The sequence below is a fragment of the Pogona vitticeps genome, chromosome 5 (assembly GCF_051106095.1).
Source record: "Pogona vitticeps strain Pit_001003342236 chromosome 5, PviZW2.1, whole genome shotgun sequence".
NCBI lineage: Eukaryota > Metazoa > Chordata > Lepidosauria > Squamata > Agamidae > Pogona > Pogona vitticeps.
Genome location: NC_135787.1, coordinates 65,057,372 through 65,082,710, shown reverse-complemented (window position 1 = coordinate 65,082,710; position 25,339 = coordinate 65,057,372). Strand labels below are relative to the sequence as shown.

At 40.7% G+C, this 25,339-nt stretch overlaps 1 protein-coding gene across 2 annotated transcripts in view; it reads right to left on the bottom strand.

Moving 5' to 3' along the window:
- The window catches only part of FGL1 (fibrinogen like 1), a 44,542-nt gene extending 25,702 nt beyond the window's left edge, over positions 1-18,840 (bottom strand). The window contains exons 1-3 of one of the 2 annotated variants that reach the window (XM_073001337.2): positions 18,703-18,840; positions 18,265-18,375; positions 4,285-4,465 (exon numbers count right to left, since the gene is read on the bottom strand). In XM_073001337.2, the coding sequence (XP_072857438.2) occupies positions 4,285-4,465; positions 18,265-18,375; positions 18,703-18,741 (331 nt within the window). In that variant the 5' untranslated portion in view covers positions 18,742-18,840. Of the gene's footprint in view, positions 1-4,284; positions 4,466-12,060; positions 12,137-18,264; positions 18,376-18,702 lie in introns of those variants that run through there. The other variant, XM_073001338.2, reaches the window with a different exon arrangement.
- Positions 18,841-25,339: the final 6,499 nt, after the last annotated feature.

The following is a 25,339-nucleotide window of genomic DNA, read 5'->3' as shown; positions in this document are numbered from 1 at the left end:
GATATATTAAGTATCAAGATATATTTGATATACCAAGTATATCAAAAATATATAATACTTGGTATTATATATACCAAAGCCAAAACCTACTTAGTAACCATCTGGAAATGAGCAGAGACCTCGATGTATATATTAGTTCTGTTCTATTCAAAAAATCTGCTAACTCTATCAGAAACTTCTGTTTCTGTGGAAACAGCAGACAACATTCAGTTTGATTAACTTGCACTGTCATCTCTCAGACAAATAGCTTCTTCACTGAATTCTATGATCTGGTTTCCACTGAATATGACTTTTCAACTCCTAGAATCTCAGATTCCTTCAGAGCAGGCTGTACTGTTGTCAGCAGAGAGTTCCAAACCTGTAATCATGGTCTCCTTGTGAGCCAGGATTCCCCATGAGAGGAGACAAGTTCCAATAAGCATGAATTGACTTACAGCATCGCTGTTCAGTTAAATCATTCCCTAGAAAATATGTTTAGGACTGCAGAGGCTACTCTTGAAAGAAAGATGAGACCAGCAATATTTTTATCAGAAGGTTCCTGTAAGGAATTGTAAACCAACCAAAATAATGGTACTTTAGTATTACTTGCGTAGGAAAAAATGTGTGTCCCTTCAGTTGCTGAACAACTGCAGTTCTCATCAGTCCCAATCAGCATAGCCAATACTGAGAGATGATGGAAGATGCAGTCTGATAGCATGTAGGGGACCCCATGTTCCCTACTCTGGTACAGAATCAAAATAGTATACAAGAATTCAATTTCAGGCCTTAATAAGGTGTGTGGGATAGATACAGGCTTCTTCTTCTGTAAGATAAAATACATTATGTATTGTGATTTAAAGAGTATTACTTGTGGTTACTGTTCATATCTCATAATCACTAGCTCAAATCCTGTGGCACAGTTATGTAGATGTCGTGACTTTTGGAAGCAAACTGCTGTAATTTAAGAAATCTATGTAGCCATTATCTGTTCAATATTGAGTTAAAGCTGCATGGGAGTTTCTAAAAAATAAATTCTAAAGACAACGTTACAAGTCATTCCAAAAGGGGGAAAAAGTGGAAAGCAACAAAAAAGGATAAATGTGGCTTCACATAAAGCTCTAACAAAAATGGACACATAAAGGAAGTGGAAGGAAGGCCAGATCACAAAGGAAGAGTACAGACAGGTAGCAAATAATTGCAGGAATGGCATTAAGCAGGGAAAAGCTAAGAATGAGCTGAGGTTAGCAAGAGATGCTCAAAGCAACAAAAACATTATTCAGGTATATGTGTTACAAAAGACAGAAAAGAAATGGTGGTTCAATTATTCAATAGAGATGGCAAAATTATAACATACAACAACAAAAAAGGCAGAAGTTCTCAATTCCTATGTTAGCTAGGTTTTCTCTCAAAACAGAGTCTGTGACCCTCTTGGCAAATGTGGAGGAGGGGGCAAGGTCGCAACTTGAAATTGATAGACAAATAGTAAAGGAATACCTTATTATGCTGAACGAGTTCAAATCTCCAGGTCTTGATAAGCAGCATTCAAGATTATTGAAGGAACTGGCTTAAAACGCTCAGATACTATGTCTATTAATTTCTTGAAATTATGGAGGATAGATGAAGTGCCAGGTGTTCGGAGGAGAGCTAATGTTGTCCTTATCTTTAAAAAGGGCAAAAAGAAGAAACCTGGGAACTATAGATCAATCATGTCCATTAGAGTGATGATTTTTTTAGTAACAGAAGAGAGGAATGTCTTTAGTTCCCTCAATTGCACAATGGAAACACTAATAACTTTAAGAGTTAAAATTGAGTAACAGGTTCCCAAACACCCCCATTGCTTTAACCAGGTTAAGTAATTACTCAAACACTGCTTTTAAGATAAAAAGAAAATAGATGTTTACTCACTGAGACTGCAAGTTCTAGTCTTGAACCTGGTTACAGAAGATTTCAGTAACATACAAAAGAATTCTGAGGTTAATAGCAGGAATGAAGAAAAACATTAAAATAGTATAACAAAAGTTGGGGTCTCTGAGACCACATGGCTAAGAGAGAAAATGGTGGACATGAGAGAAATTCAAAAGAGCATCCTTCCTCTATAGTGTTCCAACAGCTTGCGCCTAAACAAAGGCACTAAAACCACTGAAGATAAGGACCATCTTTGTCCATCAAATACAGAGTTTTTGTAAATTGGTCAGAAAGGAGTGGGGTCATGCAACCTACCCAGCAAGTTAGTTTACAAGCTCTTCCTTCCTCTTGGGTGATCATGTTGAACATGCCCACAATACCAGCGAAGTCTGACATCAATCCTGAGGAAAATTCTGGAGCAGGTTACAAAGCAGTCAATCTGTAAGCAGCTTGATTACCAGAAGTCAACATGGATTTGTCAAGAACAAATCCTGCAAGTCTAATTTTCTCTCATTTTTTGATTGGGTAACCTCCCCTGTAGATGGCAGGAATGCTGTGGACATAATATATCAGGACTTCAGTAAAGCTTTTGTCAAGTACCCAATGATATTTTAATTAGCAAGCTCAAAGTGTGAGCTGGATAGAAGAACTCTCAGTATAATCCACAGCTGCTTACAGAATGCTTCCACAGTACGCTTACAGAGCAGAGAGAGTTTATCAATGGTTCCTTCTCAAATTAGAAGGAGGTAACAAATGGGATGCCACAAAGCTCATTCCTGGGCCCATTGCTCTTCAGTATTGTTACTTATGACTTAGATGAGCAGAGTGAGTAAATACTTATCTAATTTGCAAATAACTCAAAATTGGGTGCAATAGCAAATAGTTTGGAAGACAGAAACAAAATTTAAAAAGATCTTGATAGGCTTGAGGACTGGGCTGAAAAAAACAAAACAGAATGAAATTTAACAGAGATGTGCAAAGTTCTATCCTAGGAGGGAAAAACCAAAATCCACAGTTGCAAGAAGGGGCATACTTGGCTCAAAGATCTTGGAATTGTGGTAGATCAAAAGCTGAATATGAACCAACAATAAGGCAAATGCTATTTTCGGCTTCTTAGCAGAAGTACACTCTCCAAATCCTGTGAAGCATTAGTTTTCCTCTATTGGGCACTAATTAGGCCTCATCCAGTTCTGAACACCACACTTTAAGAAGAGTGCAGACAAACTAGAATAAGTTCAGAGGAAAGCAAAAAAGAAGATCAAGGGACTAGAAATCAAGCCCTATAAGGAAACACTGAAAGATCTGGGTAAGTTTAACCTTGAGAAAAGAAGATATTTGATATTCTTCAAATATTTGATACTCTTCAAATATCTGAAAGCCAGTCATATAGAGGAGAGACAAGATCTGTTCTCAGTCATTCCAAAATGCTGGACACATAAGAGTGGGCTCAAGTTACAGGAAGCCAGATTTCAGCTGAATACAGGAAATATATCATAACCTCCTACAGAATGGAATAAGTTACCTAAGGAGATGGTGAGATCTTCAACACTGGAGGTATTCAAGAGAAAGCTAGACAACCAATGATCAGATATGTTTTAACTTGGATTCCTGCCTTAAGCTGAGAAGCCTTATGGGCCCCTTCCAATTCTATTCTATGATTCAGCATTCAGCAGATAAAGTTTATGGAAATGTCCTAATGTATGGGAATTTACTTCCAGAATTATGTCATTTGCCTAACTGTGCAACAGGACTTCAGCTATTCAGAGATAATAGTTATCTATTGATGACCTACCACCTCATGTGGACTCCATGAAGCTATGACTCATTACAGACACAACAGCAAAGAAACAGTTAAGGATGTTTCTCAGCAATATAATGTGATGTCCTGATTGACAAACCAAGTTTTGTGATCATTAAGAGTTGGTAATTATTATCAGGAATGATCATGTATAAAATGCAGTTGACAAGAGAATCAAGGTGAATGTTGCTGGCTATCTCCTCACATGAACCCTGTGAGGCTATAACCATACAAATGCAACAGTAAAATATAGAATACTTCAGTGGACTTTATGAGACGTCCAAATTGATAAACCAAGGTTCATGACTTTATGGTAACCAAGAAACCAGGGTTTGAGGTAAATTCGCAAACCATGCTTTGATATAGACATCTGAATAGACAAAGCATAGTCAAATCCATCACTCCGTCTATAGAGAATGCTTCATTTATTCAGTGCTGAGACAGTGGGCAAAGAAAACAGGCAACTAGCTGGAACCAGGTATTTACCACTTAAAATTTATGACTTCAAGCCATTGTTTGATTTCTAAACGATTGCAAGTATACACCACACGTTTTCGCTTAATGAACGAACTGAAAACTGAACAGTAAGGTTCATTTCTAACCTTTATACTCTCTGTCTTCTCCCAGGTGGATGACACTCTTTTCTCCTCTTTTATCTCTGCTTTGTGTACCCCTCTCCATTAAGAGCTGCACAATTTTTGCCTGTTGCTGCTTCACATTATGCTCCAGAAGTCTCACTTGGGCTTGAAGCTGCAGTTGCTCTTGGAAACAACTCTCTAAAGTCTTCCAGAGTAGTTAAGGGAAGAAGAAGAGAGATGCATGATGACCATTAGTATTGCTAAATACAGGAGAACACAGGCTTCTCAAGAATCACAGTTAAAGACACCATCACATTAGGCTCCACGAACTTGCTTGAAGATATGAAAGTCAGTCAAGCCTTCCAGATGTATTGGACTACAGAGCAGAGAATGCTGTCTTTAACAACAGCCCAAAGTTTTGTTCTTTAATGCAGTGGTTCTTAACCTTTGTTACTCGGATGTTTTTGAACTGCAACTCCCAGAAACCCCAGCCAGCACAGTTGGTGGTGAAGGCTTCTGGGAGTTGCAGTCCAAAACTCCTGAGTAACCCAAGGTTAAGAACCAGTGCTTTAATGGACCTGACTGATGAACTAAGAGTCTATGCAGATGATTAAAGGACAGTGGTGCAGTTTAAAAGGAAAGCTCTTTTCCTGGAGTTGGAAAATGTCAGCTTCCAGGTATTTTGACCAACCCCCTCCAAGCTCTTGAATGCCAGTGGTTTCTCATCTCTGACCTTACAGAACACATTTTTGTGTGCTTTTAAAAAATCATACTTGAATGATGATCATGGAGCTCAGACAAAGAAAACAGTCAAGGTCATAACTGCATCCTGTTACTTGTGGTGAAACCGAACACTGATATGGGATCAGACTTTTTGAGTCGCTTTTCTCTTCACTTTTCTTAACTAACTGCAGGACCTTAACTAGATGAGAAGAGAAGACAACGGTGCACAGGTACCACTGAAATGGCTTAACATGGAGTAAAATTCACAACTGAATATTATTTTTAGACTACATCTCTCTTGCCTTCGGTATTCATGTCTAGGTTGTTTTGAATAAGCATTTGTTGCTTGAGGCATGTTGACTCTGGAGCGATCTTGATTGCATGCTTGCCTTTTAAATATTTGTGCAGTGCCTCAGATGTTTGTTTTTCATTTAATTCCTACCCTTGAGTGCAATCCAATATATGGCAATGGAGAACAGCCTGGAAAACATGCGGTGGGATTAGGCAACTTGTCAGGAAACTATTCCAGAGGGACGGGCGCAGTGCCAGTCCAAAGCAGTCCTGGTAATGCTGTAACTATTTGCCCAGAAGGCAAATTTCCCCCCACACTGGTGGGGATGCTACTTTAGTGAAAAGAATAAGGCTCCTCTACGCAGCCAGAAAAGTAGGATCATTCTGATATATTATGGCCCTTGATGATCAATCTATTTTTAATAATTATCTGCCTTTTTACTAATTCCATGACAAACTGAAGCCGAAATCCTAAACACAACTACCTAGGACAAGTCTTATTAAACTTAATGGGTTCTACTTCTGGGAAAAAGCTGAATGCACTCAGACATTATAACAAACTAGAATCCTCAATAGTCTGGCTTTCTGTGGATGTTCCAGTGTATTTAAACACACTGGCTGCTTGCAGAAAATGTGGCAAAATAAACCACAGTTTGTTTAGCTCCATATCTGAAGCCAACAGGAGCCAGCAGTCTGGATTCTTTCTGAATATGGCCAATACAAAGTTTGTTTTAGGCTTCTTTGTATGGCCTGTTTGGGGAAATACAAGCCAGAGCACCAGCTCCTTTCACGTTCAGATGTTGACTAACCAAACCATGGACAAGGTTTTTAAATTTTTGATCCGTCATTTCATCCTATGATTGAAATAATATCTGAATGATAATGGCTAGCTGACATGCTGGATAATAATAAATAAGCAATTTATAAAATGTCAATATAATAATAACAGTGTAATAATTTTTTGAAAATCGGGAAGTGAAGAGGTACACTGATGATATTGCAGGTATACATTGACTACTCGAGCATACCAAAGAATTCCAGAAGAAAGCATTCCGCTGGTTTATGTATTACAGCAAAGCATTTGACTGTGTGGATCATGAAAAGCTATGGGTTTGCCACAACTATAGATTTTCTTGTTCAATCTATACTGTGGGCAAGAGGCTATGGTTATGACAAGAAAATAGAGAAACAGAATGGTTTCCAATGGGGAAGAGTGAAAAAGGTACATTTTATGGTATAGTTTTATGTTCCTACCTGTTCTTTCTATATGTACAACATAATACTGTATATGGAAAGCTGTGTTACATTCAGATGAAAGACCAGTGAAAGATGGTGAAAGAAGTTTCAATATTTTGCAGACAATAGCAAGAGCTTGGAACAACTAATGAAGGTGAAAAATGAAAAAGCAGGGATGTGCCTTGTTCACCCTCATTTACTGATCAGGATTTACTATAATCAACAAGCACTAAATGAGAGAAGTTGGACTTTTTCCCTCATTCATCTGTTTTATGTTGCAGACTTTAGTTGGGATACAGAGTTGTTTTGGTGGGCTGTCTTTCAAGATTTGCTCAACATAATTTAGAAAAGCATGCTGTAGCTCACATGCTCCCTCTCCTGGCTTTGCAAGAGCCAAACATCTAAGCAAGAAGTCAGACTCTTGAGCCCATGTTTCACAAAGGTATTGTATATTTGAATTATTGTTCTCCCCCAATATTTGGGGCAGTTTGTACATTAAGCTTTTTGAAATATACGTCTAGCTGTTGAAGTAAAAAATTATGATGCTTTATCTTAAAATTACAAATCAATTCCATTTATATTTAAAGCACGACATGGGATACCTCATTTTAAATCATCAGGACATCAGAGGTAAGTGCAGCTACACCATTTCTCCTCTCTCAAGACTGAGCAGATTAGCCCTGACACTAGCCATGAGTTGGGCTGAAAGAAAAGAATCTGAAGCAGAGTGCAAGGAATTAAGGTAGAGAAAGATGCAGCTTCTCTTACTCATGCAGTTGTTTAGTCGTTAAGTCGTGTCCAATGCTTCGTGACCCCATGGACCAAAGCACGCCAGGCCCTCCTGTCTTCCACTGCCTCCCGGAGTTTGGTCAAATTCATGTAGGTAGCTTCAATGACACTGTCCAACCATTTCATCCTCTCTCGACCCCTTTTCCTCTTGCCTCCACTATTTCCCAACATCAGGGTCTTTTCCCAGGAGATTTCTCTTCTCCTGAGATGGTCAAAGTAAGCCTTATTTTTGGAGTAGGGCTTATATTACAAGCATCCTGAAAAATCATACTACGTAGGGCTTATTTTAGGGGAAACAGGGCATGCAGTATTTTTCTTTGCAGCATCGGACTTTCCTTTCACTTCCAGGCACGTCCGCAGCTGAGCGTCCTTTCAGCTTTGGCCCAACCACTTCATTAGCTCTGGAGCAACTTGGACTTGTCATCTGCTCTTCCTCAGTAGCATGTTGGATGCCTTCCGACCTGAGGGACTCATCTTCCAGTGTCATATTTTTTAGCCTTTTGTTTCTGTCCATAGAGTTTTCTTGGCAAAGATACTGGAGTGGCTTGCCAGTTCCTGCTCCAGGTGGGTCGCGTTTAGTCAGAACTTTCCACTCTGACCTGTCCGTCTTGGGTGTCCCTGCACGACATAGCCATAGCTTCTCTGAATTAGGCAACAAGGCAGCAATCCATGAAGGGGTCTCTTACTCATACACCTCTGCTATCGCACAACCAGGCACCTTGTGCTTTGTATACACATGTGAATACAAGTAAATGTGGCTGCCAGTGTCACATCTTGGTTGCCTCTTAGATGCTGGGAGGGCAAGTGGCAGGCGGGGGAATTACTGATATTAACTGCAGGTTAGGACAGCAGGGATTCTCTCACACTCTGTGCACCTTCCTGTTTGCCAGAGCCAGCAGAGTCCGGGAATCAAGGTCCTGCAGGCTCCTGAAACTGGGCAGTTAAAGGCACAGACAGCTTTGCTCTTCCCTGTCTTCTTCAGGGAGGGAAGAGGAAGGGGGAGGCAAGCTTGTCACACTCTTAGCCAGCATTTGCAAGCAGCAACTGAGCCCCAATCTCATGATTCAGCTGGCAGTTGAAAGAGCCAGCTCTGTGCTCCCCATCGGGAAAGGGGTGAAAAAAAGAAAATGGGTCCTGATGATATAAATGGGCAAGCCCCCTCGGTGTTGAGGGCATAGCTGGAGATTCCCCCTGCAAAAGGCCATCCAAACATTTTAAAGCAGGCATTTGAAAATAACACAGTATCTAACAATTTACATAGATACACCTGATAAGTAACCACGAGCCACTGTATAGTGTGTGAAAGAACACGAAAACTGCTCTGTAATGGTACATATGTGAACAGATAACCAATATCCAACTAAGACTGTTGGGGGGGGGCAACCCATGCCTAAACCTTTTCAAAGGCAAGAAAATAGGAAGAGGAAGGTCTCTAGGTGAGATCAGTGGTTCTCAACCTTTTGTATCTTATATTCCTGAAAATACACTTTTTTTAAATAGGAGTGGTGGCCTGCATAGGTCTGACAGTAGTTTTTCCCCTCATGTACTCTTGTCAGCTTTTGGAGTGGATTGATTCTATGTTGCCTTGCCTTTGCTTTTTTTGGAATAGTTTTTATGGGTTCCTTAGGGCTTTGGAGTGCCAGAAGAAAAACAAGAACAGAAAAATATGAATGGGAAACCTGGAAGAAGCTTTCCTTTTCATGTAACGCAAAAGGACTGGTAAACAAGAAAATATAAAAACAAAAAAAATCACCCCTTGAAAGAACCCAAAGCAAAGAAAATACAAAACAAAATTGCCATGAACATCGCTATAAAATATCTTAACACTTGCATTGGGAGTACAAGCTTTGATTTGGATCAATGTCCTTTGCTTGCTTGCAGTGCCTACTTAGATCTGTGGATATCAGGGAATTGGTGCATAATGATAGTATGTGATACATAGGAGTTATTGCTCACTTGACTACTTCACCAGGCATGGGACTTTTTTTAAAAAAATGAACACAGTCCCATAATTCAACAAGAACCCCTCAGATCAAATTATGAGACTAGGAGCCATCAAAATGGCAGGAGGTACAGCAGTCTTCTTACCTCCATGATGTTCCTGGATCATTTTTGAGCCCTTTGAAAAACACCCTAGGCACCTTGACTCACAAGGGTGCACAGGAGGGCAAGTTCCAATGGACGTTGCCTCTATATACTTTATTAAAATCAACAGTCCCAAAATCCAGCTTACACATGTGGCTACACTTAATTTTTGCTTCCTTTGAAATGAATAACTCAGGTATCATGGTCAGTTTCCCACAAAGTTCCCCTTACTGCCACTTCACTTACTAACTGGATATCTATAGAAAGGGCTGCATCCTTAGTTTTCTCAGCACTCCACATATATGAGATTAATGTGGAGAAGGGACCCCAGGGATTGCTGCTCCTTTATTCTAAATAATGGGCTAATTTAACTGATACCTGAGCTGGAACAGATCCATTGAATCAATGGGACTCATGAAGTTTTGGCTTAAATTCCATTCTTTCAATGGATCTACTCTATTTGCACCTAACAGGTTTGATCTGTTGCTCCCTGTGTGTGATGCACAGAAATGCCTTGTTTGCTGCTAGTGCAGATGTCCAAATTCAGTAATAGGCTATAAGTTCTCTGGTGGCACAGATGAGGGCTGTAAGGTGGAGTAAGAACAGACAGGGTCCCACCAATTTAACATACTGTACTTGGTATCATCAGAGTTTAGTAATAGTAGGCATATGAAATTTGTTAGTTCAGCCTTTCCAAATTGGTATCCTCCATATATGCTAGATTATGATTCCAGTCATGCTCATTTACTCAAGAGAAAGTCAAACTGCTTAAATTGCAGTGACAAATTGTAGCTAACTAACAAGGTGCCGGTGTGTGTCTGATTTGTGTACTAATCAGGTGACCAAGCACCTTGTTAATCAGCTGCAATTCATTATTGTGACATGCAATTTCATTTACGCTACTCTGAAGCAATCTATCAACTGGATTCTGGCCAGTGATATGAAATATGAGGGTCTCCACTCATCCAGACAAAATAGCATCCTTGATGACATCCAATAGGTCTTTTGGGACTATATTCTTCCACTCCACTCGTTGCAAAGTAATGTTTGCATTGTTTTAAGGTGAGGCTCTGTCTGTAGTGCCAATATCAGTTCATATTCTGATGCATATTCAGACTTGAGTCACTGATTTTTGAAATGCCAGAAAGTCAAGTAAGCTCATATATGCTCCAGAAAAGAATAAATCAGAGCAGAGATAAGAGCAAGTCCCTCACTCCCTTCTCTTAGCTCTTCCTCAGTTTCCAACAAGTCACTTAAAGGAGAGTGGAAATTTCATGAATTTAAATGGTCAAATCTGCTGGCCCTGGGGAAGAGTTGCAAGGATCATTTTTAAAAACAAACCAAACAAACAAACAAACAAACCAAAAAACAACAGCATGGTAGTAAATTTCAGCCGGTACACCAGTTTACTGTTGTTTTACTATACTGCACTTCATGGTTAACTGGAATTAAATTTGTTCTACTGGTGCATTACACAAGGAGGGAAAGGGGCCTCAGAGGTCCCTGAGTGATGGGGGTTGTTTTCTTTTGCCTTTTAAACTCTTTTGAAAGAAACAAAATGAAAAGCATTATCATATGATCACTGGGGAAAATGTTATTTAGACTGATGCTATGTCACTAATTGGAAGCAGACTGAGAGTAACTGGCTCTGTTTGCTTTATTGGCTACATCTACTTTTTATTTTCTAAATCCAAAGCCAGATATAACACAGTTGGTGTCATGCCTTGTGGTCTGAGCATATAACTGCTTGCTTATCCTAGATGCTGCTATTGTGCAAGCTTTTTATTGTATTACTTTGTACGACCAATTGCAAGCTAAGAACCAACAATACACTATAGAAAGAAAGGTTTGTGTCATGTTTGAAGAGCTAACTACAGTACAATGATCTGTCATTCTTCCTTCACATTTTTGTATGACTCAGGAAAACTAAATGTTACAAATGTTTAATACTTCTGAGGTTGGATATTAAGCATCAGATCATCGAAATCAAACTAGTTGCTGAAAACAATAATAACAAGCAAATGTGGTGCTTTTTTTGTAATTCAAAGGTCATGTTCAGTCTTTTTATATTTACTTCTCATTGGAGTTAATCCTCCAACTTTTCTCCTAATGAAAATTTTAGGTAAACTGATTAAATTGACATAGTAGAACATTGCCCCACCAATGAGTATCAGCAACTTTGATAATCCTACCATACTTTATTTGCCTCTGGCTATTATATATATATATATACAGTATTTAGGTTCATATATGTGTGTATTGACCAATGCTCTCCTACCCCTCCAGTGAGTTTCCATAACAGAAATGGGAATTTGAATCCAGGTCTCCTGAGTCCTAGTCTATCCACTCCACCACACAATGTACAGTATTAAGGCTCAGATACAGGAAGCAATTAAATCTACCTGTATGTATTGAACATGTGTAATGTGAGAACCAGACCTTAGGAAATGACCTCTAGAGAGGAAAGAATCCCATGAATATTTCTCATTTCCTGATATTTTTAGGCACAACTATCATTTTACTAAATTCTACTATACTACCTAAATACCATCATGCTGAAAAAACCTTGCATTTGAATTCATTGTCAGTATGTATGAATAAACTCATCTCTCTCTGTCTTGCTTCCTCCATGTTGGAAGACACTGGGTAAACATTCCTGGAAACAATAAAACTTACCAAGCTGACAGTGCCTGCAACCAACCCATTAAGAAGAATCACATTAAAGAAATTCCAGTTCTTCATTTTGATGAACCTGCAGAAGGAAGCATTTGCATATCTTGTCAGCAAAACTGCAGGTTTAGCTGCTCACTGCTCAGAACTAAGCCTGTAGAAGCCCTCAGGCCCCAGCTGTGTGCTGCCTCATTTGCATTGCACTGAGTAGAAGTGAACAGCTAGAAACCAGTTTACTCTAAGAGCCCAGGTAATTCTCAGTCAAAAATAAGACCAAACCAAACATAACTTAATCCCCAGTTTAGTTTTTAAAAATCTCCTCAGCAGAAAGTTACAAGGAAGAGGGAAAAAAGGGGAAGAGTTCAATTGTTGTTGTCAACATGTTTCTGCTCAGAAATGTTTGGATTTCTCTCTCTTAGTTTACCCATCTTTTGTGTCTCGGTTTCTTTCCTGACTTATTGTTCATGAATGTTGTATTCAGTAACTGAATTACTGATTTTCAAAATCTTGAATTGAATCTTTCTTTATAGGCTTGTTTGTCATATAATTTCTTCCTTGGTATTAAACTGGACCAGGATTTAATGGCAATTCAAACTGGTCAAGGGGCAGCTGAACTGATATTGAACCAGTAGAGGCTATGCTGAATTCAAACCTCTCCAAGCCTTGTGATATCAGAATCAATTAAGATTTACTCTCATCCTAATTTTGCACTGGTATAGTGGCTATATCCCTCTGCTGAAAAGCATGTCCATCATGCAAAGTCTGTCTATTCCTAACAGACGACGATCACTCTGTTAATCATGAAATCAGTCATACTTGAGTCAAATGTAAATTATTACTTTAAAAAGACATCAGTTTGCTAATGCTTTTCGAATATTTTGCAAATATGAAAAAAAATAATCAAATCACAAATACAGTGGTACGTTGAGTTACGAACATCCCTAGTTGTGAATGATTTGAGCTACAAATGGCTCTGTTTGCAAAAAGTTGCTTCGACCTGCGAATGGAGCCTCGACTTACGAACCAAAAAAGGGGAAAAAAACCTTTCCTGCCCTTTTTTTGACCTAAGTTCACCTTAGGTCAAAAGAAGAAAAAAATCATCCCCTAGTGGTAGATACAAATTAGCCGGTTTTGCATTAGTTCCTATAGGAACTAATGCTTTGACTTAAGAACAGCGCCTCGACTTAAGAACGAAAACAGCAGGTACGGATTAAATGGTTTTCAATGCATTCCTATGGAAAAGTTTGACTTGACTTATGAACTTTCGACGTACGAACGCTGTTCCAATACGGATCAAGTTCGTAAGTTGAGGTACCACTGTAAAACCAAAACAATTCAGCTGAAAAGTGTCAAAACATCCAGATTGTTAAAATTATTAAAAGCCAGGAATAAAACTTAAAGGTTGAAATCCTCTTCCATAATACACAAATGTGGAGGGATGATGACATCATAAGCAGAAGGCAATTTTGGCAATTAAGAACTTCCTACTTCTGTCCCAGGGTTCTTCGGACTCCCAAATAATTCCTTTCATCTTGTGGAAGCCATAGGATAGAAGGAGAAGTCTTTAGTTATTGAAAATTTCCTGATGAAAATGTCATACAGCAGTAGTGATTTTTGGTCATTGAAGAACTCCATCCTGTGACTCCTATGTGCTGACAGAGATTATGCACGAGTAAAAAAGGTTGCAGGCCAAAAGAAGGACGTTTTTAACTACAGTAAATTGCCCTCATCCTTCTGCAGGCATAGTTATGCCAATAGGATTTTAGCTATATAGTAAAAGATAAAATAAATGTGAAAATCAAGGACTAAATGTATGCTAGCCTTGTATTCAAATGTTTCCAAACCCAGCTAGATCTTCTTTATAAGGGAAGGCACTTTTTCTGGTATCTGTCAGTTACACACTAACATAAATCCTATTTATTTCAATGGGTCTACTCTAAGTGTGACTAAGTCTGCATCCAACCACTATTTGATATTATAGCATTTTTTTTGTATGGTGTAATGATCTGTTCTGCCGTTTACAAATAAATAGTGATGCTAAAAGGCTATTCTTCTAGGAATGCAGGCAGTAGTATAGTGGAAACAAGACTTTTATGGTCAGAATCTTGAGACTTTCTGATTAGCAGGGACTGTTACCTCACCTGCTACCTTCCTTAGGTCTCCCTCTGAGCTTAGCTGCAATTTTTACAGTAGCTGAAGATAAATGCTTCCACCCACCCAGTAACAGTGTACAGTTCCAAGCTGTTCTTCTAGTAATGGCAGGTATTTGGGGTGGTTTGTAGGCATAGAACTTTGAAAGTTTTTTGGACTACTGCCCCACACAAATCGTCAGGAATTTCTCTTTCCTTGGTAGTTTCCTAGAGGCACCTACACAGAGCATAATGGGAAAAGAGCCTACCACCCCCTAATGACCACAGAGCTTAGCCCTGCCACTTCCTTCATCTTCATGAAGACTCATCATGTCTGAGAGCATTTATTTTTCAGTTTTAAACGATTAAAAAAAACACACACCTGAAAGGACTTCAATTTCTTCGCTGTAGTCTGCAGAATTGTAGCTGGAGGAAATCCTGCAGACATCTGGGGGTTGCAGTCTAAGAATTACAAAAGGCCCATGCCTGGCGGTTTGGTTTTGAATGAGCAATTAAGTGCCTTTAGCTTTACCAATGACCTGATTATCCATTATTGATATGGATTGAGCCAACTATTTTGGGACTCTGCTTACTGGAGGTGGAGTTGTGCATGCATACTGGGACGATAAACACTGGCACTTCCAAATTTTGCACTGCACCACTGAATACAAATTCCCCACTCACAAAGTTACTATAGGCATCCATTTGTGTAAGTGTACGATTAGTATATACTGGCTGTCAGTGTATCCTTACAACACATCTGGAGACCATTTTGGCCAAGGCTGATTTCTCTGATATAAATAATGGTAATTCAGTCACTCCCCTATTTTCTTACCAAACTTATTCAGCTCTTATGTTCTGTTCAAGTTTTTCACATTTCTTTGGCTTGGAAGGCAAGTTCCCCAAGAGATTCTAAAAAGTTATCTCAGCTGTATTACAGCAACGTTTTCATCTTGGACAAATTAAAGGCGTTTAGTTGTTGGGGGAAGTTGAAACTTCCAGTCCAAGGACATTAAGTGTGCATTTAAACTGTGTTGCTGGCTAAGTGAGGTTTGTATTATTACATTATTTTGATTTTTTTACTATGAGATAGAGCCTTACAGAGGAAAGCAAAACAATGAAGCAAATTAACTGGAATGGAAAACTGTAATTAGGCACACACAAAAACTGAGGCAATAGATAAGGGGTCCTCAGCAAAACAAAGTCCTTAAGTTGCTCAATTAACATCAGAGCTGCAGCTGGTCATGTGGTGTAAGTATTTCCCTTTCACACACCCCTATTGTTGTGAAGACTTCCTGGTACTACAAATATACAACTCTGCCACCTTCTGTTCTCTGCTTTGTTTTGTAGGGAAAAATTAAAAAGTGATGAGAGAACATGGTAAAGGTTCCCCTTGACATTTAGTCCAGTCATGTCCGACTCTAGGGCACGGTGCTCATCCCCGTCTCCAAGCCGTAGAGCCAGCGTTTGTCCGTAGACAGTTTCCGTGGTCAGGTGGCCAGTGCGACTAGACATGGAATGCCGTTACCTTCCCACCAAGGTGGTACCTATTTATCTACTCGCATTTACATGCTTTCGAACTGCTAAGTTGGCAGGAGCTGGGACAAGCAATGGGAGCTCACTCCATCACATGGATTTGATCTTACGACTGCTGGTCTTCTGACCTCGCAGCACAGAGGCTTCTGTGGTTTAACCCTCAGCGCCAGCACATCCCTCTGAGAACATGAGAGACTTACAAATTAAAGATTGCAACCCCATTGCAGATACCCTAAATACCCAAAATAATTACAATTATGAGAAGGCACTATCAACAAGGTTTGAATTCTGCTCTACTCGATTCTGCATTGATTTCTCTATATAGAGGGGATGGATTGACCGTTATTAGCTGTTTCTGGAAGTAGTTTTAGAAGAGTCTGTGCTAGCAAATCAGACAAAAACAAAATAAAAATAAAAAATAAAGAAGACAAGAACATTGTGGCACCTTAAAGACAAGCTGGAGTATTTTAATGTGAGCTTTTGTGGACAAGTCTGATGAAGTGGACTGGTCCATGAAAGCTCACATTAAAATATAGCAGTCAGCCTTTAAGGTGCTACAATGTTTTTGTCTTCTTTTTCATATATTTTTCTTTTGTTTTTGCCTGATAATTCTAGACGGATATGTTGTTTTAGCATCAAAAACACAAAGAATGCTCACTAAAAAAACACCACACAGAATGTGCTGGTCTGAAACCTATTTTTCTAGCAGTGGAGGGATGCTGTAGAAAAATCATGGTGAATTCTCCCTTGCTCCCCTTGAACCATGTTGCAGCTATTATCCATCATCACATTGCAAAATAGCTGATCAGGGTCAGCACCAATATTTATGTAAATCTAACATTTTTCCTGCAGTAGATGTGTGAGTGGTTAAGGGAGGTCTTTCAACAAGAACTTGTTGGATTTAAAAGCAAACACTGGACTTATTTTAAGAATAATCCTATAATAATTTTTCTTGCTATCTCATATGTAGTAAATAAGCATTGACCCCACCAAGTCTATTGACTCCAGAACTCAATTACTATTTCAGGTTTACCAACCTGCATTGAATAACGACAATTAAAATGTCAGAAACAATCTTTTACTCCTATGTAAATAACAGGGATGAACAAAGTACAGCTAGAGATCCCCAAATGATACACATAGGAAAATCATTTTTCAAATTATGGATGCCTCCAAGGGCAGCAGCTTTCGATTTATAGGCATTGGGGGGGGTATCCCCTATGTTCTCCCCACTCCTGCACCAAACAACCAAAAAAAGAGTGCCTATTTGTGCACCTCCTGTTTACTTCTTTTTTTTGAGGAACAAAAGTTGTAAATGGCCATCTTCTGACTTGTGAGGCCTGTGGAAGGAGTTGGCAGCACAAACGTTGCCCCAGGATACTCTGAGTTTGCCCTGGTAAAGAACGGTGCCTCATCTGTTACCTGGTGTCCCCTTCACTATTATCTACGCTATTCTTGTCCTTCCACTGCAGCATTCCTACAACAGAAACTTTAGAAGATACCAATACCTTTTCAAGCCAAAGAAGGTAACACTGAAAAAAAGTTATCCCTTTCCCTAATAGTGTTCAGTAAAATTGCGAGAAATTTACACAATCTTTATTTGCCTTGGAAAATGGAACCAATAGAAAATGAGAATGAAATCTTGACAATTTGAAACCAAGGAACAAATGTAAAATGAAAATGAAATCATCCCTAATTTCGTTTAGGGGAGTTTTTTTTAAAAAAATGCATACAATGCTTCAGAAGAGGAGGTAAGCACCCAAATCAAGTGACTCATCCTTGGAAAAAGTTACCTTTTCTGGATTATAACACCCAGAATTTCCCAGTCTGGCTGTAGGTTTTATTTTTTGGACCTGTGAATTACCTGGTTACTTTTTTGAACTATACCTTCCAGAACCTTCCAGTCAGCCTGACTAGAAGCAATGCTAGCTAGGTGACTATAGAAGTTCTTCTTCAAAAAAGTAACTTTTCTGACCTCTTGCCCTTCCACATAGTAGTGGTATGAAGATTCTTACTGTATATGGAAATAAGTGATCAGCTGAGATTTTCCACATCAGCAGCAGTAACTGTCAGCAGAAATTTAGTTAGAGAGATGGAATTCTTCCCCTCCAAGGTAGTGATATGGCTAGCAACAGGCACACACACCAAATGGGATGGTTGGCTTAAATGTCTGTGGAGGCAGGCAAATGAGTCAAAGATGAAGGTAAGAGCAAATTGTGCCCAGAAAAATTATCCCTTCAAAAGTACTTGTATGTGTTGATAGAAAGAGCTTCTGCTGTTGTCTGGAGGCACCCATTATCTGTGGAAAAACTCAAATCCCACTGATGAAGTTCCTAAGTGTTTATTTGGAGGCTGTGCAATCATTTGAAATTAAGTCCCACTACATTCAGCTGTTCCCTTCTACATACATTTAGAACTGCAGCCTTATTTTCTTTAACATACTTCTCCCATTAGAGCACAGCAATGTAATTATGTTTAAAATTATGGTTATTTCCAGTAATACAGAAACCACCAACACCCCTGAAAAAAATCCTGTGCTGTTTACCTTTGAATGCTGAAGAAATCCTGGAATGCTTACTGTCTTCAGAGCTGGTGTTAAGAATTTCACTGTCTTCTTCGGAATGATATAATTTCTGCTCTGACGTTCTGAGCTGTTCTAACAAGTGAGTCAGTGGGGAGGAATGTTCAGAGAACTATAATTGTTAGGACTATTGCTATGTTTCTACAATACAAATATGATGCTAATATGATCCACCTTGTAACTAACGAAGAAGGATGTGAACAAAGTGTCTATGACTAAATATAAAATAAACTAAAAACACCTCCCTCCCTCTCTCATTTGCCACAGAAATCCTTGTTCTTTTTCCTGCAAGAAACTAACACAATTCTATTCCTGAAAATTCAACAGTACTACATTGAGACACTCCTTATATTTGGGAAGCATCAACAAATAGATGTGGGTTGTTCCAGCAATGAGGCTCACGTGTTTTATAAGACAATCCAGGCTCAGGACAGGATACATAATCTTTGCTGATACCAGACATTCCCCATAGAATTTGGTCCTGGAAGAAAAAAGGAAAATGTGGGTGCACTCCAATTAAACACTTTTTGCAATGTATAATTCCTGATGCCTAGTATCAGCTCTAGTCTCTAGTTTCTTGGCTGTGTGGCATGTGAGTAAACATGAGATAGTAGATCAGCAGGTTTTTAAAAAAAAATAACCCAGTGACTATTCAGTGCACATAAACCTTCTGAGGAAGTTGGACAGTAAATATACTTTATATGCTGCTTGCCAACTATGTACCAAGAGGTCTAGAATGAACAAATAATCAATGGCTGAATCCTGTTGCTTAGTGTAGTCAGTTACTTTAGAGGAAGGCCCACTGAATCAGTGGAGATTTGATGACTCCTCTGTAAGTTCCATTGATTCAAATAGGCCTCTGCTAGTTGTGACTTATTGTAGCATAGCAAGTTGCAACTAGAGTAGGACCATTTGAATCAACTGAATTTATGAAGTTGACTCAGCAAATCCCCACTCATTCAATGTGTCTGTCTAGTGTGATGTACTACACTAAGCAACAGGATTTCAGCCTTTTCCATCTACTACCAATTCTCAGGGATGGGGATTCAAATCACAGGACTTGCTGTCAAGTTGGACTTAAGTTGTACCGGTGATTCAACTCAGACCTGGAACCTACCCACCCCTCCATTTTTTCTGGGGAAAAAAGCTTATTTTTAATACGGACTCAGACTTGGAACTTGGGACTTGATATCAAAGATTTGGATTCAGACTTGGGACCAAAGACTCAAACTCAGACAAAAACATCTCTGCCAATTCTGTGGAGAAGATCTATCAGCAAGTGTCACTATATAAATCTGTTTTTAACCAGAACTGTGGTAGCTATAAAAATAATGTCAACCCTTTTGGACTTCAAGCTATATATTTCACAATTTAAATGTTCCATATTTGGGAAATGGAGTCTGCCCCCCTTGCTCTGGTTGAGTAGCTTGGTGCCTAGTGTCAATTTTACTAGAGTGTTTTTCTTCAGGAAATCAGCCCCTCTTTAAGATATGGATCAAAAATAGAGATGAGCATAAACCACCAGTTTGGTGGTTCAGTGCAGTTTGTCTACCCACTGATCAGTGGTTCGTCACCTCAGCCCCTCCAGCGGGCGTCCACTTGGAGACAGCACCAAGAGGAGATGGGGCAGGAAATGACATAAAGCCACCAGTTCATGCCCATCTCTAATAAAAAAATTGTGATCGGGTTCCTTGGCAGAGTCTTGACAGTTCCTTAGTTTTGGCAGGAATCAACAAGAGAGAAGATTCTTTAATAACAAACTCTTTAACAGAACTCTTAGGTTTCTCAACAATAACTTCTGTAGGGTCAACATGACCAAAATCTACAGGAAAATCCATACACAACAACGGCAAATTTTCTCCATAACTTTCCTTCATCAACGGGGAGAGTGTCTGAATCGCTCCTGGTCAGTTGGCTTCCTCAAACACCCACTCCTCACAGCACATATTATCCCGCAGCAGGGACGATGAGACCAGTCTCTCGGGTGGCTTCTCGTTCAGCCAGAGAAGTCCCGGACAGATTACCTTCCTCCAAGGACCCCGTCCTCGAGGGTATACCAGCACGGTCCATTCTTCAGGTCCTAGTCCTTCTACGGGTAATTTCACATCACTCCCTTTCCTATATGAATCTATACTCTTAAGACTTCCATCTCTTATTCCTCCCTTCTGAGGTAAACACTTTTGGTCCTCCTTCTTCCTCCTGCCATTCGTCTTCCAAAACCACCACCTTCCTTGTTTCCCCTGACTTCTCATCGTCAAGAAGACATTTCCTTTCTCCCTATCTTTCCTAATTCCTCCCCCTTTTCTCCCTCCTTCAGCTCTTTCACCTTCTCCGTAACCTTAGCTACCTCTCTACCTCTATCCTCTCTATCTTTTTCCTCCTCTATAGACATGCGAGGGAACAGCTCACTCTCTTTGGCTCACTCTCTTTCTCTTCTCGCCCTTTATTCTCCAGTTCACATGTCAAAAATCTGGAAGACATGGTTTGAAAATGGTCTTCTCTGCTGGATACACGTATATTTTAGCAGCTTGATACTAAATCAAAAACTCAGTAAGAACCCTTAACAGCAGACATCTGCTGCTAATCAATTTCAGAAAACTGCTGTCTTTAAAAAATGATCATTTAAAAATCTTGGGGAAATCAGAGAAATTATCTTCTGTACTGTTCTTTGTTGTTCTTATTTTTGTAAATTAATGCTAAAATTAAAGCTTCCAATTCCAACCCAATAAGTTCTTGCTGCCTGAATTTTGCCACATTACAAAAGTCAAACACACACACACACACACACACACATGCACACACGCGCGCACACACACACACACTTGGGGTGGTTGCAAAACTGCAGAAATCCAGAGTTTTTGTCACTGTTGGTACCACCTTAAATCCTGAACCTTCTGGATAGTGGGGAAAGTACCAATAACATTGTACAATTATTTATGTATAGGGGAACAAATCCTCTGTCTGGATGAGTCCTCAGTGACATATGGATTATAATTCACAATGTCTGCACAACACTTCTGGTTCAAGGACTGCATAGACTCAATTTGCTTGTTACACACACAGAACAATTGCATGTGCCTAGGAATAAGGCAACAGCTGGATGTATTTAAAAATAAACATGTATAGAATTGCATTGCATTGCATTGCATTCCATCCCATCATATTATACTATATTATATTATATTATATTATATTATATTATATTATATTATATTATATTATGTTATGTTATGTTATGTTATGTTATGTTATGTTATGTTATGTTATGTTATATTAATGCTGCCTTTATCCCCATATGGTCAAGGCAGTTTACAGCAATTAAAACTGTATATTGCAACAGGTTTAAAATACTATACACAAGCTATATTAAATATTTTAAAAACAGTTAAACATTAATCAATATAAAACCAAGATTAAAAACAATTTTAAAAGCACTTTTTTACTAATTCCAGATTTTATAAGGTTATTTATATTTATGATTTAATTTTGTTGTTGTTTGGTCGTTAAGTCATGTCCAACTCTTCATGACCCCATGGACCAGAGCACACCAGGCCCTCTTGTCTTCCACTGCCTCCCGGAGTTTGGTCAAATTCATGTTGCTGGTTTCGATGACACTGTCCAACCATTTCATCCTCTGTCATCCCCTTCTCCTCTTGCCTTTGCACTTTCCCAACATCAGGGTCTTTTCCAGGGAGTCTTCTCTTCTCATGAAATGGACAAGTATTGGAGCCTCAGCTTCAGGATCTGTCCTTCCAGTGAGCACTCAGGGTTGATTTCCTTCAAAATGGATAGGTTTGTTCTCCTTGCAGTCCAGGGGACTCTCAAGAGTCTCCTCCAGCTCCACAATTCAAAAGCATCAATTCTTCGGTGATCAGCCCTCTTTATGGTCTAGCTCTCACTTCCTTATATCGCTACTGGATAGCTTTGACTATGTGGACCTTAGTCAGCAAGGTGATGTCTCTGCTTTTTAAGATGTTGTCTAGGTTTGTCATCGCGTTCCTCCCAAGAAGCAGGCGTCTTTTAATTTCATGGCTACTGTCACCATCTGCAGTGATCATGGAGCCCAAGAAAGTAAAATCTGTCACTGCTTCCATATCTTCCCCTTCTATTTCCCAGGAGGTGATGGGACCAGTGGCCATGATCTTGTCCTGGTTCATACCCCTAGGGATATAGGCTGGGGATCACTGGCTTAGAATATCAATGTGTGAAACACCTCAGCCAGGAGAAGTAAAATATGTTAGACATCATGATACATCTAAATGCCACTCCTTTCCTTGTTTATTACTCTCCCCCATTACACATAACCTCTAACATTTTGTGAGGCTGGGAGCACCTCCAAAGGTGCTCCACAGAATGTGTCATCTATCTCTTCAGGAAGAAACACAGAGGAACACCTGTCAGATACATGATTTTCAAGGTCTATGTGTTGGAGCAGAGGTGACAGAGGGCACTGTTTCGGCGAGAAAAGAAGGGAAGAAGAAGGAAAGGGAGGAAGAGAGGAAGTTGTTGGAGCTAGAGGTGGGAGAAGCATGTTGGATGGAGAAAACAGAGGTAAAGGAAGAATTAGTAGAACTGGTGCAAGAAGACCCCTGGACAGGGGAGTGAGTAGAGTTCAAAGTGCCAAGAGATTATGCTGAGAAAGAGTGGAAGAGGCAAATGTACAGAAAGCCACCTTATTGGAGGGAAATGGAAGAGAGAGAAAGGAGAAAGCAGTATAGAACTTGGCAACAATGAGCGGCTTGATGGAGAGAATGCAACCAGAGTTTGGAGAATCCTGGGAAACCCGGTGGAACCAGTCCGTTCCATCCTAAGTTGAGGCAAAACCCAGGCAAAAAGGTATGGGAGCCATAGGTGGGCTGGATCTTTCACCCCACTCAGTAATACAGTGGGGTCTTGACTTGCGAACGGCCCGAGGTACGAACTTTTTGAGTTACATACTTCTCCGTCCGCAAAAATCCATTTTGACTTGCGAACGGAGAATTGAGGTACGTACCAAAAAGTTTTTTAAAAAAGCGGGAAAGCACCTGGAGCCGGGTGGTGGCGACGCGGTGAGAGGCGGCGGCACTGCTCCTGCTCCAGGATTGGGGTGCCTCGGGGCATTCCGGCCGCCAGAATTCCAGCCCGGCCGGGGTCTCCGCCTGTCCTGGGTGGGCCCCGCTGAGCCGAGCTCTAGCGGCGGCGGCAAAAGGCAGCGGCGAGGACAGCGGAGGAGCCTCTGAGCGCCCTGGTGAGCCCGCGCGGGAGGGCTCCATGCCAGGGAACTAGGCGGGCGGGGGCGGCGGGTGATGGGAATAGGGGCTGGGGAAGGAGAACGAGGAGGGCCGGGATTCGGCTGGGGCTGGAAACGGGGGCCGGGCGGGGAGGGAGGGAGCGCCGCGGGGGCCTCAGGGAGCCCGGATGGCTGGAGAAGGAGAGCGAGGAGGGCCAGGACCCAGCTGGGGCTGGAAACGGGGGGAGGGAGGGAGCGCTGCGGGGGCCGCAGGAAGCCTCAATGGCCGGGGAAGGAGAGCGGCAAGGCGGAGAGGCGGCAGCGCTGCTCCTGCTCCGGGATTGGGGCGCCTCGGGGTGTTCCAGCCGCCAAAATTCCAGCCCGGCCGGGGCCTCCGCCTGTCCTGGGTGGGCCCCGGTGAGCCGAGCGGCAGCAAAAGGCAGTGGCAAGGACGGCGGAGGAGCCTCCGAGCGCCCCAGTGAGCCCGCGCGGGAGGGCGGGAGTGAGTTCACGGGGTGGCCCTGGCGCTGGGAGGGCTCCATACCGGGGAACTAGGCGGGCGGCGGGTGATGGGAACAGGAAGGAGAGTGAGGAGGGCCGGGATCCGGCTGGGGCTGGAAACGGGGGCCGGACAGGGAGGGAGGGAGCGCCGCGGGGAGCCTTGATGGCCAGGCACCGTGTGCTGCTGCTGCTCCCATCTCCACCCGGCCCATTCCCCCGGAGCTCGGAGGAAATGGCTGGGCTGCCTGTTTCGCCTTCCTGGGATTACAAAATATCCCCCTCTAGTGGCAGAAGGCGAAATAGCAGCTTCCCATTACTTTCTAAGGACGCTAAGAGCAGATACGGATTACAATGGTTTTCAATGCATTCCTATGGGAATGCAGATTTTGACCTGCGAACGTTTTGACTTGCGAACTGCTTTCCAATACGGATTAAGTTCGCAAGTCAAGACCCCACTGTACTGAACATAACAGCACCAGAAGTTTTGGGCACATCACCTGAATGGTATGGACAAGATTGCAATTCTTCACCCTTTCCGTTAAAATGGAATTTGTTAAGAGTTTGAGGATGAGAAATGTTATGATGCATCACAAAAGCAAGAGACCAATACAGTGGTGCCTCGCTCAATGATGAATTCGCATAAAGATGGCCTTTGCTGGAAATTTTGCCGCCTCACCTAATGATGTTTCCTATGGGGGATTTTCGCATAACGATGTTTGGGACCTTGCTTCACTTAACGATGACAGTTTTAGGTCCCCTGTTTCGCTTAACTTTTTTTTGACAGCCCTGTTTTTGCTATTTTAAAAATATTCTAAAATGTTTAAAAAATGTTTAAAATGCTTGGAATCGTTATTGCACCTAATAAAACCTTCGTTAAAGTAATTTGGCTTCATTCTGAGTCTTTTTGAATTTTTGGTGATTTTTTTTCACCATTGAAATGTATTGAATAGGCTCCTATTGGAACAGATTAACCGGTTTTCAATGCATTCCTATGGGAAATGGTGTTTCGCTTAACGATGTTTTCACATAATGATGTTTTTAATGGAACCAATTAACATCGTTATGCGAGGCACCACTGTATTTCTATTAAGAAAGGCTATGACAACATGTTACTGAATAAAGATGTTTTATTAGACCATTACGAAGCGTCTGACTTGTCTGTTCACTGCAATGTTTGATATGACAGAATTTCAGAAATAGGTAAAATCTGTGCATGTAAGATAATATCATATCTGTCATTCAGACTACCACGGACTAGCATCTTCTTTCATATACTGAGCACCACCCTAAACATTTGCCATTTTGCAGAAAGATGAATCCAAGCCTGTG